At 39.5% G+C, this 18,228-nt stretch overlaps 1 protein-coding gene across 3 annotated transcripts in view; it reads right to left on the reverse strand.

The window, feature by feature from the left end:
• PTPN4 (protein tyrosine phosphatase non-receptor type 4) overlaps window positions 1–18,228 on the reverse strand; it is a 182,338-nt gene that overhangs the window by 19,082 nt on the left and 145,028 nt on the right. For all 3 annotated transcript variants that reach the window (XR_016394200.1, XM_022565515.3, XM_089916981.1), the window contains exons 16-22: window positions 13,330–13,489; window positions 9,934–10,017; window positions 9,790–9,846; window positions 6,551–6,707; window positions 3,261–3,427; window positions 2,362–2,452; window positions 2,216–2,277 (exon numbers count right to left, since the gene is read on the reverse strand). Coding sequence is in view for 2 of the 3 variants with exons in the window: in XM_022565515.3 (XP_022421223.1) it covers window positions 2,216–2,277; window positions 2,362–2,452; window positions 3,261–3,427; window positions 6,551–6,707; window positions 9,790–9,846; window positions 9,934–10,017; window positions 13,330–13,489 (778 nt within the window). In the remaining variant the exon portion in view is untranslated. The remainder of the gene's footprint in view (window positions 1–2,215; window positions 2,278–2,361; window positions 2,453–3,260; window positions 3,428–6,550; window positions 6,708–9,789; window positions 9,847–9,933; window positions 10,018–13,329; window positions 13,490–18,228) is intronic.

The following is an 18,228-nucleotide window of genomic DNA, read 5'->3' on the forward strand; positions in this document are numbered from 1 at the left end:
TGCAGCAGAAATTTCTTGGCAATGTGCAGTAGCTATACATATTTATCTTTCAATCAGTGGAAACAGGAATTTAAATATTTTCCAAAGCGCTCTTATGGTTTTTTTAAGCACAGCTTTTACAGAGAATCCTGTTTCAGAGGCAGAGAATTGATATAGAAATTAAAAATGTTTACCTGTACATAGAAAACAACCTTATGGTTACCAAAGGGAAAAGGCAGCGGATAAATTAGGAGTTTGGGATCAACATATACACACTATATAAAATACATAAAAAAACAAGGACCTACTGTATAGCACAGAGAACTATATTCGATATCTTGTAATAAATTATAATGGAAAAGAAAAAAAACTGTCTCTAACCAGCTTATTAGTAAATTTTGTGAGAAGCAAAAATTCTGCCATTGGCTTTAGTTGAGATTTTTCATATTATATATGTGTATATATGTATAATGTGATGTATAAATATTGTGTAATATGCACATAATTATATATATAATATATGTAACATGAAAAGATTGGAAAAATATTTTAAGTTCATTATTTTCAGAAAGTAAGACTGTAAGTATTTGGGGAAGATGAACCATCATCTTATTATATTTTTAAGACTGAATTAAAAAAAAGAAAAGGTGATGTGTACATGGCAACTGGAAGGATACCAAAGGGTGAGGAAAGAAGTCTCCTTCCCATCCCAGCCTCCAGTTTACACTCAGGAGGGCAATCCTTTTTCCTAGCTCCTATCATGTCCTTTTGAAGATATACTACACGTGACACACAAATGTACACGCAAAACTACTTTCCTTTTTTGCTGTAAAATATAAATGGTAGCATATAATATTGTTCTGCATCTTGTTTCCCTTTTTTCTACTTTACCTTTAAAATCATGTCAGATTAGTACATAAAATTTCATACTGTGTAATGGCTCTACTGTATAAACGTACCGTAAATTCATATAACATTTAAGTTGCGGCCAATTTATCTGCTATCGTAACCAAGGCTACACTGAATAATTTGTAGACCTAACATTTTTGCACACAGGAAGAAATATATTTGTATAGGCAACAGGAAGAAATGAGAACGCTGGATCAAAGTGCATGTGCGTTTAAAAATATTTTTTAATTAATTAATTAATTTTATTTTTGGCTGCATTGGGTCTTTGTTGCTGCGCACAGGCTTTCTTTAGTCACGGAGAGCGGGAGCTACTCTTTGTTGCAGTGCACGGGCTTCTCATTGCGGTGGCTTCTCTTGTTGCGGAGCACGGGCTCTAGAGCACAGGCTCAGTAGTTGTGGCACACGGGCTCTAGAGCACAGGCTCAGTAGTTGTGGTGCACGGGCTTAGTTGTTCCGCGGCATGTGGGATCTTCCCAGACCAGGGCTCGAACCCGTGTTCCCTGCCTTGGCAGGCAGATTCTTAACCACTGCACCACCAGGGAAGCCCTGCATTTAAAATTTTAACAGACGGCTCCAAATGGCTCTCCAAAGAGGTCGTCCCTATTTATACTTCCACAAAGAATGTATGAGGAAAGCTTGTTCCTCAGTAAACTCCTTAATAATCCACAATCCTTTCTCCACATTCTGAAACTCACAATGTTCTGAAGCGTAAGTTTGTCTCTCTCTCTTTTTTTTTTGGTATACCTAACCTAACCTTGACTTATTTGGTAACAGTATCCGACCTGAACCTGTTTATAGTCTATCAGTCCTATTTCGTGGGAATATCCATAGTTTGTTTGCTGTTGAATATCAACATATTGATTATAGGGTAATGTCCCATAGCCTGCTGGGGACATTACTTATTACAGTATATGCACCGAATAACCTTTCAAAAATCCTCCAAATTCTGAATCCCAAAGCATATTTGACCCCAAGGTTTCAGGTAAAGGCTGTAGACGTGTATAGGGTATTATCAAACTTTTTGATATTTCAATCTAATAGGTGAAAAATGGTAGTAATTCCTTGCAGTTTTGACATGTACTTTTCTTTATGTAAATTAAGTTGAGCATATTATTCATTTAAGTGTTTGTTTCTGTTATTTTTCTTTGTTTCTGTTATTTTTCTAAGTGTTATAACAGTATAATAGTTTTGCTTAAAAAAAAGTCCTTATCAGAGGTACATACTAAAAGAGCTGATTGTCATTATCATGGATTCTGGAATAAATCTCAAAGTTTAGAGTGCTCCCTCTTATTCCAAATGACAAAGGCATAATTTTAAAAAAACTTACATTTATATAATTTGCATTGATATAGTCTTCTTTACCCTTTAAAATGACCCGTGTAGCATCATCTGAAAAAATTTAAAAGAAAGAATGTTTTAATAAAGTTATGTTAAGAAGATCAAACATAACATACAGAGAGGGTAGATACTCACAAGGCGAAATATCTCTGTATCTATTTTTGGAAATGTTCTGAGGTAATTTGGCACAAGACATTGTCATTCCAGGTTTTTTCCGATATAGTTGCTAAAAAAAAAAAAAAAAAGAACGTGTCCAGAAAGCCATCAAGAGTTTCTGTTTTGTTTTTGTTTTCCAGACTTCTTTCTATGCTATCAAGAAACAGGTTTTTTTCCTTGGAATACCAGATCTATACAATGATGTACCTTAGGTTTAGTAAGGTATTGAACCAGATTTGCAAAGCTGAATTTTGCAAAATCTCTGACATGAACTATATATATTTTGAAAAATAGTAAAACAAGTAAAAACAATTTTCCTTACAGCAAAAGTACCTGAAGTTTTAAATAGCACATCTGTAGGAAACACCTAGGTTTCATTTACTTTAGATATATTTAAAAGAAAAACTGACGTGCCCTAAATATTTTATAGTCACCTACCCTCAACATACACTTCAGAGCAACAAATATTAATGATGGCTAACTACCCTGACAAAAATTAAAGAAGGATTAAATATGAGGTAGGTACATATTTTTATGTACAAGGTACAAAAATTATTTTCCTTTAACTCAGTATTTTTACATCTATAATAGTCTATCCGCAACCTTTCATTAAAACAGCTATTTAATTACAGAGAAAATGTAGCTTGATGACATACCTATAAAACCTCCTTATCCCTGTTTTAAACAGATATCTATTAATGAAACCATGGCTAGTATTTTGGAAGCAACTTCTTAAAACTTTGCATTCTAGAATTCTTTTTATATTAAGTATTTTTCAGAATAATATTTTAGTTTATAAATTTTAACTGACAGTAGATTAGGCAGTTAAGAAGCCGTGAAAATACAGGCAAACACCTTTCCCACACAACGTTACTTACATCAAACTGTGTCAGCACTGTCCCAGTGATGAGCCCCGCAGCCAGCTGGACCATTGACTCTCGGAGGGAATGGCCATCCTGATGGATACTATCTAGTGGGGCTTTCTCAGGAATGTACTGGAAGTCCGGCTCATTCTCTAGCTTTTCTTCCACTACATCATACACAGCTACAAAACCAAAATCAAAAAAGCCTCATGGAAACCTTAATGAGTTAGCAAAAGGAATTTACCAGATATTATTTAATTTTGTGTCAGGAAAAATATGCATTTATTCCTAACTCATCAGATCTGAGTCTGGGGCCACTGTGTATGGGTTGAGAGTGGCTGTGGAGTAGAAGAAGTACCTCTGGGGAAAAGAAGGTTCTTGGTCATATTACTGAAAATGTCTGTAACTTGAAGAGACAGTAGGAAAAAGAGGAAGGCCAAGAAGCAGCTCTGACCGGATCTTTAATTTGTGGACCTGGGACAAGAGCAGCAATAGAGGCCTATACGCACCATAGGTCTAGACGTGAAAAGCTACACATAAGCGGAACAGAAAACTAAACAAAATACTTTCTATTCTCATTCCTTGATGTATCAACCAAACAACTTAAGAGGTCAGATTTCAAAGGAGAATTCTAGGCCAGAATGCATGGTTGTGGCAGTGAGGGGAGCCACCCCTAGACTGTGGCCCTTAGGCCACCCTCAGCTCCACTCTTCAACGTGGGGGCCTATAAGCACACCCTGAACCTCACAGCCCACACGGAAGCCCATTCTACACCCCTCTGGAAATTGCTTCCTCTGCGCTACCCTGTTGGCCTATATCATGTGATCAACCCTTGGGAGAACGGATCTCAGAAAAATGGCCACAGAGGCCCAGGAATGGGCTCAGAGTAATTTGGTCAGAGAACTGAGGGTTGAAAAAGGTGGTCTAAAAGGACGGGGAGGTCACAGATGCTGTGACCTTGGTCCCACAAAATCCTGACCCTCATGGGAAAAGGCAAAGCTGAAGCAGAGAAGAGCCCCTTAAGGATGGAGTCAAGCTTCTGGCCTTGTTTAAGAAGTTTTGTTCCTGCTCAAATACATATGTACTTTTGAGAAGAAGAGATTTCTGAAATGAAGAATGTAAAGACAAAAAGATGGAAATGCAATTTGTCTAAGAAGAAATAAGATTTAAAGGGGAAAACACCAGGAAAAACAAGCTACGTTTTGGCAAACATAATTTAAAATTTTGATTATACAGTATTTTTTAGAAAATAGACATGACAGACCCACACTGAAAATGAATCCTGGTCTAGACTTTGATAATAAAGCAATATTAGAAAGATCCTTGCCAAAAAATGTAGGCCCTAGGTGGGTTCCTCTCCTAGTTTAAAGTATAAATGGAGTGATTTGGAATTACAAAAAGGCCATGCCTTTTCCATTATATAGACTTTTCTTCATATTCTGCTTCTGTACTAGTCATGAATTTGTGAGCAGATAACTGAAATGTCTTGGTGCCTAAATGTCTTCAACTATAAAATGGGGATAATTTATCATTGGATGGCTGTAAAGGTTAAATGAGAATATATAAAAGAGCTCAGGTCTATGGAAAGCATTTAAAAACTATTAGCTAATATTATTATTAAGTTCTTTAGGATCTGTTATCAAGAGAAAACAGAAAAAAACAAATTGAGAGATGATTCTTAGTATGAAATTTAAGTTGTTTTATGTGACAGAAAATGCCTAAAAATGAATCACCTAAATAACAGATCTAAATAAATGAGTTCCTTTAAAAGTCAAAATAGAATGTTCTGTTGAAGTCCTCTGAATTTTCCTAGGAAGTCAATTCTAAACCATGAACGCAGAAAAACACAAAGTACAGGCAAAACTCGTTTTATTGTGTTTCTCAGATAACTATGGTATTTTTTTTTTTAAAACAGATTGAAGGTTTATGGCAACCCTGTGTTGAGCAAGTCTACTGGTGCTATTTTTCCAACAGCATTTGCTTCCTTCGTGTCTCTGTGTCATATTTTTGTAATTCCCGCGATCTCAAACTTTTTCATTATTATTGTATCTGTTATAGTGCTCTATGATCAATGATCTTTGATTTACTATTGCAAAAAAGATTATGACTCCCTGAAGGCTCCGATGACAGCTAACAATTCTTAGCAATAAAGTATTTTTAAATTAAGGTATGGATATTTTTTTTTTAGACAATGTGATTTATTGCACACTTAACAGACTACAGTATAGTATAAACATAACTTTTATATGAACTGGGAAACCAAAAAAGTCATGTGACTCGCTTTACTGCGGTATTTTCTTTATTGCGGCATTTCCTTTATTGCGGTAGTCTGGAACCGAACCTGCAATATCTCCAAGGTCTGCCTGCAGAGAAGGTAAAATGAAAATGTCTGTTTGTACCCAAGAGGCAAAATGGGTACATGGGGAGAATCGGTAGAGTTCTAATCACATTTTACTTCTCTATGGTATGTAGCTGGTGATGTGGCCCTAACCAATAGTCACTCTTGTGGCTAAAACTGTGATGAACAGTAACTGTTGGGAACAAAACTAGAAGAGCGTGTCTCCTGCCAGGAGGAGGTATGGCATTTACGAATGCTTCTCAGAGGGGACTGGTGAGCGCTGTGGGACCCACAGCAGTGCCATTATGATGAGCACAGGCTGAGGGCCTGGGACCGTGAGCCTGGAGGGAAGGCACAGTTTCTGCGAAAACCCTTCTCGGGACACTGCTGAGGCTGAGCTTACTCCGCACCACATTTATTCTGCACAAAGTGAGAGAATTAGGAACACTGTCCAAAAGGACAATGGATGGCTTCAGGAGCCCCTGAGCGCTCCATGTGGCAGCATATTCGTGAGATTGTCGTAGAAACCAAACTCTAGCTTGTTGCAGGGCTTTCTGCACGTGGAACAGCAAGTATACCTAAGGAAGGACCCAGGACTCCTCAAGCACCTGGGGGAAAGGGAGGCAATCTCAGCCACGGCGGTCAGGACAGAACTTGCCGAGGCTGACATCTGAGCAGAGACCCGAGCGAAGTGAGGGTATACATTCCACGAACATCGGGAGGAGTGCCTCGGGCAGAAGGGCCATCGGGAAGGCCAGCACAGATGACTGGAGAGGAAGCAAGGCCGGGGGTGGGCAAGGTGGCCAAGAATCTGCATTTTACTCCACATGTGAACGGAAGCCGCTGTGCCTTGAGCGAGAGACTGACGTGACGTGACCTGTGTTTTAAGAAGCCCGCTCCGGCCGCTGTGTCTAGGCATAAACATGAAGGAATTATAAGAACATCCAGTGCGACCCAGAGCACTCACCATTGGGTCGAACTAGAAGGACGAGCTCCCCAGGATGCGTCTCGCAGCTCGCTCTGATGAGCAGGACCACCTGGTCGTGGGTGTGCCCCGCAACGTCCCGACCATTGATCAGCACCACTTGGTCCCCTTCGTTCAGTCGGGGGACACACAGGTCGGCCTGTAATGGGATGAGAATAAGGTCTCCGATTTGCACCCAGCTTTCTGGAAGTAAGGCACAGGAACTTCCTGGGCCAGGAAGATCCCACATGCCACAGAGCAACAGCCCGTGCACCACAACTACTGAGCCCATGCTGCAACTACTGAGCCCACGTGCTGCAACTACTGAAGCGCGTGCACCTAGAGCCTGTGCTCCACAACAAGAGAAGCCCGCGCACTGCAACGAAGAGTAGCCCCCGCTCGCCACACCTAGAGAAAGCCCGGGCGCAGCAACAAAGACCCAATGCAGCAAAAAAAAAAAAAAAAAAAGGGAAGATGGAAGCAAGTAATAAATAACAGTAATTCCACTACCCAGATGAAATACTGCTAACATTTTTTATCATGTTTCCAGATTTTTAAAATATATTTATATAACTCATATTTTTTAAATGGATAAAACAAACATATGAAAGTATAATATGCATTTTTAAATTGAGTATAGTTGATTTAGTTTCAGGTATACAGGAAAGTGATTCAGTTACAAATATATACATATATTTTCAGATTTTTTCCATTACAGATTATTATAAGATATTGAATATAGTTCCCTGTGCTATACAGTAGGTCTTTGTTCTTTATCATAGTGTGTATCTGTTAAGCCCATACTCCTAACTTATCCCTCCCTGCCCCTTTCCCCTTTGGTAGCCATAAGTTTGTTTTCTTTCCTTCTTTTTTATGGCTGCACCGCGTGGCTTACGGGATCTTAGTTCCCTGTCCAGGGATCGAACCCATGCCCTCGGCAGTGGAAGCGTGGAGTCCTAACCACTGGATTGCCAGGGAATTCCCATAAGTTTGTTTTCTATGTCTGGGAGTCTGTTTCTGTTTTGTAAATGAATTCATTTGCATTTTTTTAGGTTCCACATATAAGTCGTATCATATGGTATTTGTCTTTCTCTGTCTGACTTACTTCACCTAGTATGATAAACTCTAGGTCCATCCATGTTGCTGCAAATGGCATTACTTCATTCTTTTTTATGGCTGAGTAGTATTCCATTGTCAAATATGCACTTTTCATAATACTATCTTATGAAAATATTTCCATACTTATATATGCTACATCATCTATCATTTTAAGCGCTGCAAAGCAATGCATAACTTATTTAATCAATTCTAATGATGTACATTTTGATTTTCCCTCCAATTTTTAAGTTTCACAAACAATACTACAATGAACGTCCTTGTGTATCCTTTGTTCCAACTGTTTCATTAGAGGTAATTCCTAAAAGTGGAATCGTCAGGTAAAAGACATATTTAATTAAAAATAAGTTTTACTTAAAATTTTTGTTTTTGGGAAAGCTATACACCACACAGTTTACAGAGCTGACTAGGTCTATAAGATTATTATGATAAGAAACCATTTCTTATGTTCTCCCCTATCTTCTCCCCCTCTTTTGAGGCATCTTTTTTCAACATTTTAGCTACATCTTTTATATTTACCTCGGTATCTCTAAATAACGTTCCAATTTTATTTTTTATTTCAGACGTTATCTAACTTTCTACTTGCTAGATGAGAACTTAGCAATCGTTCATCTCCTCATCTGCACTCCCAAACACACACACACTTCCCAATACACACTGAACAAATAATTTTGGACTATTTCCCCCATCTTTCACATGTGTAGTAGGTTCAGTCGTCATTTTATACATCATATCCCTGTCTTGTCACCTCTGATCACAAGGGATTTGTTTAAAAGAGGACATCTGGTCCAGGCTGGATCTATGAAGGGTTTGCTTCCTAGGGGTCTGTAAGTTGGACTGAGGGGCCTAATGAGTCTGTTGCTGAGCTGGTAACGTACAAATCCCGAAGCTGCTAGTGGTCACATCACCCCACGTGGACTGAGGGGCAGAATGGTGGTAGCTACACGATTTCTATTTAGTACAGATTTTGGAGTCACAACCATTTCTGCGGGTAGAGTGTGTCTGCGGTGCTAATATTACAGGACTTGGCTTGAAGCTGCTACTAAGTACACTTCTCATTTAGAATGTATTTTATTTGGAGTAGCTTGAGAAATGAAGCTAATTCAGTGTACAAACTGGTTTGCACTGAGAGAGAAGAATGGAACATTCACATAAAAAGAAACAGAGATGAAAAATAGAGTCCTGATGATTTTTCAAGTTCTTTCTCGAAGTCTGAGTGCATTCCTGTCCTTGGGTTTTGTGACACACCTCTACAGCTATACGATAAATTCTGTATTTATGGTTAAGCCAGGGGTATTCCACGAGTTCCTTGTTATTTGCAACCAACAAAGTCCTTAAAAACCAGAACTAAAACCATGTAACATGATATCCTTGATCAATCTTGACTGCGATCTTCAAATCAACTGTGAGGTTGCTGCAAAGCACCAGACCCTATAACTAGCCTCTTCCCTCAGGCTGCACGTTCCTGCCTCTCCCGGGACACAGAGATGGTTGAATAACAATGGGTGCTGGCTCCAAGCCCTTAGAGACCATTTAGGTAAGAGAAATGCAGTTAAACAGAGGAGACAACAACAGAAATGGGGATCTGAAAGCAATATTTGCTATACACAGGATCAATAAAGATGATGTACCCACAATTTATCAAGAATTGTCCTTATGAGCAGAAAGTTCATGGGTGCTGAACCTGAAGGAGGGGGCACAGGGGGTTCATCCTCATGGGTTCATGCAGTCTTTTCTCTACTTTTGCTTAGAATGTTCATAATAAAGAACTTAAAATACATATTTTAAACAGAAAGTAGACAAATAGAATGTAGGTTAAACAATTCTAAATGAAAACAGAAGCCAACAAAAAAAGCAAACAAACAAAAACTATACCTCTGTCTACATTTTGCTGTTTAAAGGGGTTATTTTCATAGAATCTAGCTTCTTTGTAAAAACAAGGATTTTAAAAACTGTTATAGATAGGGAATAAATAAAGATTAACTTCCCAGCAATTAAAGAGATTCAGCCAACATCATGTGCTACTTGACAAATTAAATGATTCATTTTACTCCTTTATTTATACTAATAAAAATACGCATGTATTCTCGAAGCTAGGATTCACTGGGAAGGCTGCTGTGACTCACAGGTGTTCCTGGCGCAACTCGGGACACGATCACAGGCATCTTCTGGTCACATCCTCCCTTCAAAACAGTGCAAATCGAGTATCAGTATTGCCAGCACAGAACACCTTAATTTAAAAACTGAGTACAATATAAATTCTAAGTTACCTTTACATTGAATCCAAACCTTCCATTTTCATCAGGTTTCATTCTGATTAGGACAAGATTATCATGTGGAATACCACCATTAGGCTTTAAAAGACAAAAATAAATAACTTGTCACGCTTTTCATTTATAGCCTATCCTTCAGATATACATGAAGCATGCTTCCTGTATATTGATATTATCTAAAGCATATAAAGAATCATAATTTAAATTTCTCTCGTGCCTTACCTGCATGCTAGACTGTAAGTGCCAAGAGCAACAGGGGCTTTATTAATTACCTGACTAATTAATTTCAGTGTCTCTAGAACCTGCCTCAAAGCTCTGCACGGAGCAAATACTAATAAGTATTACATGAATTCATGTTACTCCCCGTTTTTTTTTTTTTTTCGGTACGCGGGCCTCTCACTGTTGTGGCCTCTCCCGCTGCGAAGCACAGGCTCCGGACACGCAGGCCCAGCGGCCATGGCTCACGGGCCCAGCCGCTCCGCGGTATGTGGGATATTCCCAGACCGCGGCACGAACCCATGTCCCCTGCATCGGCAGGCGGACTCTCAACCACTGCGCCACCAGGATAGCCCTCCCCCTGCTTTTTAAAAACAGCTTTACTGAGATACAATTCACATACTATACTTCACCCATTCAAAGTGTATAATTCAGTCATTTATACCATAGTCACAGAGTTGTACGAACATCACGACTATTTTTTTTGTTTTTGGAGGCAGCATTTGATTTGGTGGAAACTAAGATGAATTCAGAGATTGCAATTCTCTGGTTTGAAGTAGCAGATGAAATCACAGAGGAAAAAGTTGACAGGCATGTCAATGACCTGTTAAAATGCTACTCTTTGATTTTACCACCTTTTCTTCATCCCCCAAAGAAACCCTGTGTCCATGAGCGGTCACTCCCATCCCCAAGTCCTAATCAACCCTTCATCTACTTCCTCCCTATATACTTGACTATCCTGGACATTTCACATATATGAAACTATACAACGTACGTCATTTGTTACAGGCTTCTTTCACTTAACGTGTCGTATGCCTGCTCTTTGGGGGTAAGTAGCTGGCTAATTCTTGTTTAGCCTTTGAGACACAGGTCGAAGATGTGACCATTTCTAGGAAGTCTTCCCTCAGCGCCACAGCTGAATTAGTTATTTTTATACACTTATGAATTCCCATAGTCACTTCTAATTATAGAGCTTGTTCAGTTCTCAGTCCCCACCTTCCTCGACTCACCAGTAGCACCTGACACAGCTGGTTACTCTCTCTGTGGCTGCCTTCTCATCAGCCAGTTGACTAGTTTTTTTCCTACCTTTTGGTCTGCATCTTTTCAGTTTCTTTTGCTGGTTCCTTTCAACTCCCTCATGTTTACAGTTTGGAGGACTAAGGCTCCATTTCTAGAACCTCTTATTCCGTTATCTGTACACACTGCACTTCCTGTCTCATGGTTTTAAATACTGTCTACATGCCATCGACTCTCAACATTATACCTTCAGCTTCGACCTCTCCCTTCAACTCCAGAATCCAAACGGACTCCTACTAGACATATCAACGTGTCCCAGCTGAGCTCCCGACATTCCACCCACCCCTGTTCTACCTGTAGCCTTTCCACATCAGCAAATGGTAACTTCATCCTCCTATTTATTCAGGCCCAAAACCTTGCTGTTGTTATCCTTGCTGTTATTCCCCTCTCTCTAGTCTCCCACAGCCAACTCATCAGCAGAGTAGGTCAGCTCTACTCTAAAACTCCACCCAGAACACAGCTGTGTCTCATCCCTTCCACTGGCACCACCTTCTCCAATCACGGCTGCTTCTTGGGGCCCTGCAACACCTCACAGCCAGCTTCTCTGCTGCTACCCTGCTTTCGGTCCACTGCCAACATACGAGCCACAGTGAAATCGTTAAAACTTAAGTGATATCACGTTACTTCTCTCCTTAGGTATGTCCGTTTGCTTCCAATCTCACTCAGGGTTGAAGAATGAAACATTTACAAGACCAGGCTTTTAGGATCTGGCCCTCTGCTGTCCCCTGTCCTGCTCTGTCCTCGCTGACCCCCTTGGTGTCCCCTGACCACACAGCCATACCCCTGCCTTGGCACCTGCTATTCCCTCGGCTTACCTGCTCTCACGCCAGGTATCCATGTGGCTTATCACCGAACTCATCCCTGGCTCACACTATCTAGAACTGGAACACTCCACTCTGGAAATTCCCTGGCCCTTTTCTGCTTTGTCTCTCTAGCATTTATACTATCTAATACGCTATATATTTAAATTACATATTTTGTTTACTGTTTGTCTCACCCTTATCCCCAGAATACAAGTTCCTTGCAGGCAGAGTTTTTAATTTTTTATTTTACTCTATTATATTCCCAGAGCCTATAACAATAGGTACTCAATAAGTCATTTTTGCATGAAGGAAAAAACAAACTAGACTATAAATTATTTAATAGCAGGGACCACATCTGATTTGTCTGCATACTCCCACTACCTCCTTAAGTACCTGGCACACAAAAAGACCTCAGTAACTATGAACAGATGAATGAATGATGCGTAAGAATCACCACGCAGGTAGCACTCAAGTTGTCATTCATTTTGGGTAAGGATTTTGATCTCTTTTTGATGCGTCTGTGGGGCCATAAGTGTGGGAGAATAGAGTGGCTGCCTCTTGTTTTTCAATTTTAGAAAACGTGGGAGGGCTATGGGCGAAAAACAAGGGGGGAAGAGTGCAATGGCCAGCAGAGACTTCTGGCACTGCCAGCACCTGCTGTGGGACTTCCTCTACCTGCATCTTATTTTATTCCTTGATGTCCCTTTAAGTTTCCTGAAATACACTCATATTCTGTCTGTCATTATACATCTTCATGAACACAGTGTATCCTTAAAATTTATTAACAATCTCACCTTTGGTTCATCTACTTGAAAAAGCAATGAAAATTCATAAATCAGGGGATTCTAAGAATTTACCATTTTGTTTGGTACAAAGTAGCAAAGCAACTCACGAATATATCTTGAAGAACAGGGTAATTATATATTCTGGAGACCTGTACTCAACTTCAAAAGGTTGATGAAAATGATAAAGTCTCAGTACCCAGTCAATTATGTAATAAAATTGATGGTATTTAATGGATTATTAGCATTTGTTCTGGAAAGGTGTGTTTTGCAAGACAGAAATCAACAAATTTGTCAAAAATTTACTTCTAGAGCAATGAACGTTTTATAAATATGATAAAAGGAAATTCCACAATTGGGCTATATGGTGGCACAATTCATGAGCAAACACATGATGAAAAAGAGAAAGTACTATAATATAATTTACAGATAAAACAGGCTATGTTACAAAAAATATTTCATTTACAATTAAACATTTTCAAAGAAATGTGAGAATATTTGAAGAAACTACTTACAGTAGTTTTTTCAGGGGAAGATGGAATATCAAATGTTTCATTAATATGGTTTTCCAGATCTTGTTGAGAATGTGAAAAATGAATTTGGTTCCAACTGTTTTTCTTTGATTGTTTGGGTGGTAAAGCTGGAGGCTGCCCATCTCCAGGGGTCTCTTGTGATCTAGATAGAAAAAAAGAGAAAAAATAAATATTTTGGAAGTTGTCTTAAAGAATTATTATTTTATTTATTTTTTAAAGTAATGGTAGAATTTTATTTTTTAAATTAATTTTTATTGGAGTATAGTTGCTTTACAACGTTACGTTAGTTTGTGTTAGTTTCTACTGTAAAATGAATCAGCTATACGTATACATATATCCCCTCTTTTACGGATCTCCTTCCCATTTAGTTCGCTACAGAGCACTGAGTAGAGATCCCTGTGCTATACAGTAGGTTCTCATTAGTTATCTATTTTATACATAGTATCAGTAGTGTATATGTCAATCCCAATCTTCCAATTCCTCCCAGCCTAGAATTATTATTTTATTACGATGTCTAATAGGAGACAAGCTTTAAATGTCATGTTTATTTGCAAGTGCCACTGTTTAATGAAATCTTCCTTAACTTTGTAGTTTAAAGTAACATCTAATTTCCTACTTTATCAAATCTGTAAACAATTCACATATAATAAAATATACTTTAAGGGTACCTCTATGAAGATATTTATTAATCTACCATAAAAACCCCTTTCTAAGGTTTTCAGCAGTCATGTGGGCAGGCAGGGAGAAATCAGAGCTGAGAGCCGAGCTGCTCCAAAGACAAAACAGCCGGTACCATCCAGAGAACTCAAGGGGTTGCGTTTTATTTACAGGTAAAACACAATTCACAGAAGTGATGAACACAGCGAGGAAGAGTGCTGAGCTCACTGAGGAGACAACACTGGATGAGTACGTATGTCGGAAAACCCGATTCCAGGTGAAGGGGCTAAAAACCAACAGACACTAGAGAGCATAACCTCAGGCCATAGCAGCGGGAGCTGATCTGACCAGCTAGGTCTGACAGGGCAACTTCAAGGTAGACGCTTAGCGTTTAAGAACGAGCACCCTCACTCCCTCTTGCGAGAGCACCGGAACCACAACTAACTGCTGAACAATCATCGACAGGAAGACACTGGAGCTCACCAAAAAAGATACCCCACATCCAAAGACAAGGGAGAAGCCACAATGAGACAGTAGGAGGGGCGCAATCACAATAAAGTCAAATCCCATAACCACTGGGTGGGTGACTCACAAACTGGAGAACACTTATACCACAGAAGTCCACCTCCTGGAGTGAAGGCTCTGAGCCCCACGTCAGGCTTCCCAACCTGGGGGTCCAGCAACGGGAGGAGGAATTCCTAGAGAATCAGACTTTGAAGGCTACTGGGATTTGACTGCAGGACTTCGACAGGACTGGGGAAACAGAGACTCCACTCTTGGAGGGCACACACAAAGTAGTGTGCACATTGGGACCCAGGGGAAGGAGTAGTGACCCCATAGGAGACTGAACCAGACCTACCTGCTAGTGTTGGAGGGCCTCCTGCAGATGCGGGGGCTGGCTGTGTCTCACCGTGAGCACAAGGACACTGACAGCAGAAGTTCTGAGAAGTACTCCTTGGTGTGAGCCCTCCCAGAGTCCGCCCTTAGCCCCACCAAAGAGCCAGGTAGGCTCCAGTGTTGGGCTGTCTCAGGGCAAACAACCAACAGGGAGGGAAGCCAGCCCCACCTATCAGCAGACAAGTGGATTAAAGTTTTACTGAGCTCTGCCCACCAGAGCAACAGCCAGCTCTACCCACCACCAGTCCCTCCCATCAGGAAACTTGCACAAACCTCTTAGACAGCCTCATCCACCAGAGGGCAGGCAGCAGAAGCAAGGAGAACGACAGTTCTGCAGCCTGTGGAACAAAAACCACATTCACAGAAAGAAAGACAAGATGAAAAGGCAGAGGGCTATGTACCAGATGAAGGAACAAGATAAAACCCCAGAAAAACAACTAAATGAAATGGAGATGGGCAACCTTCCAGAAAAAGAATTCAAAATAACTAGAGTGAAGATGATCCAGGACCTCAGAAAAAGAATGGAGGCAAAGATCGAGAAGATGCAAGACATGTTTAGCACAGACCTAGAAGAATTAAAGAACAAACAAACAGAGATGAACAATACAATAACTGAAAAGAAAAATACACTAGAAGGAATTAGTAGTAGAATAACTGAGGCAGAAGAACAGATAGGTGACCTGGAAGACAGAATGGTGGAATTCACTGCTGTAGAACAGAATAAAGAAAAAACAATGAAAAGAAATGAAGACAGCCTAAGAGACCTCTGGGACAACATTAAACGCAACAACATTAGCATTATAGGGGTCCCAGAAGAGGAAGAGAGAGAGAAAGGACCTGAGAAAATATTTGAAGAGATTATAGTCGAAAACTTCCCTAACATGGGAAAGGAAACAGCCACACAAGTCCAGGAAGCACAGAGAGTCCCAGGCAGGATAAAACTAAAAGCTGGCTCTTTGAGAAGATAAACAAAATTGATAAACCATTAGCCAAACGCATCAAGAAAAAGAGGGAGAGGACTCAAATCAATAAAATTAGAAATGAAAAAGGGGAAGTTACAACAGACACCGCAGAAATACAAAGTATCCTAAGAGACTACTACAAGCAACTCTATGCCAAAAAAATGGACAACCTGGAAGAAGTGGACAAAATCTTAGAAAGGTATAACCTTCCAAGACAGAACGAGGAAGAAACAGAAAATATGAACAGACCAATCACAAGTAATGAAATTGAAACTGTGATTAAAAATCTTCCAAGAAACAGAAGTCCAGGATCAGATGGCTTCACAGGTGAATTCTATCAAACATTTAGAGAGGAGCTAACACTCATCCTTCTCAAACTCCTCCAAAAAACTGCAGAGGAACGAACACTACCAAACTCATTCTATGAGGCCACCATCACACTGATACCAAAATCAGACAAAGATACTACAAAAAAAGAAAATTACGGACCAATATCACTGATGAATATAGATGCAAAAATCCTCAACAAAGTACTAGCAAACAGAATCCAACAGCACATTAAAAGGATCATACACTATGATCAAGTGGGGTTTATTCCAGGAAAGCAAGGATTCTTCAATATACGCAAAACAATCAATGTGATACACCATATTAACAAATTGAAGAAGAAAAACCATATGATCATCTCAATAGATGCAGAAAAAGCTTCTGACAACAATCAACACCCATTTACGATAAAAACTCTCCAGAAAGTGGGCACAGAGGAAACCTACCTCAACATAATAAAGGCCATATACGACAAACCGACAGCAAACATCATTCTCAATGGTGAAAAACTGAAAGCATTTCCTCTAAGATCAGGAACAAGACAAGGGTGTCCACTCTCACCACTGTTATTCAACATAGTTTTGGAAGTCCTAGCCACGGTAATCAGAGAAGAAAAAGAAACAAAAGGAAAACAAATTGGAAAAGAAGAAGTAAAACTGTCACTGTTTGCAGATGACATGATACTACACATAGAGAATCCTGAAGATGCCACCAGAAAACTACTAGAGCTAATCAATGAATGTGGTAAAGTTGCAGGATACAAAATTAATGCATAGAAATCTCTTGCATTCCTACATGCTAATGATGAAAAATCTGAAAGAGAAATTAAGGAAACACTCCCATTTACCATCGCAACAAAAAGAATAAAATACCTAGGAATAAACCTACCTAGGGAGACAAAAGACCTGTATGCAGAAAACTATAAGACACTGCTGAAAGAAGTTAAAGATGATACCAACAGCTGGAGAGATATACCATGTCCTTGGATTGGAAGAATCAATATTGTGAAAATAAGTATACTACCCAAAGCAATCTACAGATTCAATGCAATCCCTATCAAATACCAATGGCATTTTCTACAGAACTAGAACAAAAAAATCTTAAAATTTGTGTGGAGACACAAGACCCCGAGTAGCCAAAGCAGTCTTGAGGGAAAAAAACGGAGCTGGAGGAATCAGACTCCCTGATTTCAGACTATATTACAAAGTTACAGTAATCAAGAAAATATGGTACTGGCACAAAAACAGAAATATAGATCAATGGAACAAGATAGAAAGCCCAGAGATAAAGCCATGCACCTATGGTCAACTAATCTACGACAAAGGAGGCAAGGATATACAATGGAGAAAGGACAGTCTCTTCAGTAAGTGGTGCTGGGCAAACTGGACAGCTGCATGTAAAATGAAATTAGAACACTTCCTAACACCATATACACAAATAAACTCAAAATGGATTAGAGACCTAAATGTAAGACCAGACACTATAAAACTCTTAGAGGAAAACATAGGAAGAACACTCTTTGACATAAATCACAGAAAGATCTTTTTTGATCCACCCCCTAGAATAATGGAAATAAAAACAAAAATAACAAATGGGACCTAATGAAACAAAAGCTTTTGCAAAGCAAAGGAAACTACAAACAAGATGAAAAGACAACCCTCAGAATGGGAGAAAGTATTTGCAAACGAATCAACGGACAAAGGATTAATCTCCAAAATATATAAACAGCTCAAGCAGCTCAATATTCAAAAAACCCAATCCAAAAATGGGCAGAAGACCTAAACAGACATTTCTCCCAAGAAGACATACAGATGGTCAAGAAGCACATGAAAAGCTGCTCAACATCACTAATTATTAGAGAAATGCAAATCAAAACTACAATGAGATATCATCTCACACCAGTCAGAATGGCCATCATCAAAAAATCTAGAAACAATAAATGCTGGAGAGGGTGTGGAGAAAAGGGAACACTCTTGCACTGCTGGTGGGAATGTGAATTGGTTCAGCCACTATGGAGAACAGTATGGAGGTTCCTTAA

This window comes from Delphinapterus leucas, chromosome 8, assembly GCF_059928025.1.
Source record: "Delphinapterus leucas isolate spDelLeu-1000000601 "Yukka" chromosome 8, BTC_Dleu_Yukka2, whole genome shotgun sequence".
Taxonomy (NCBI): domain Eukaryota; kingdom Metazoa; phylum Chordata; class Mammalia; order Artiodactyla; family Monodontidae; genus Delphinapterus; species Delphinapterus leucas.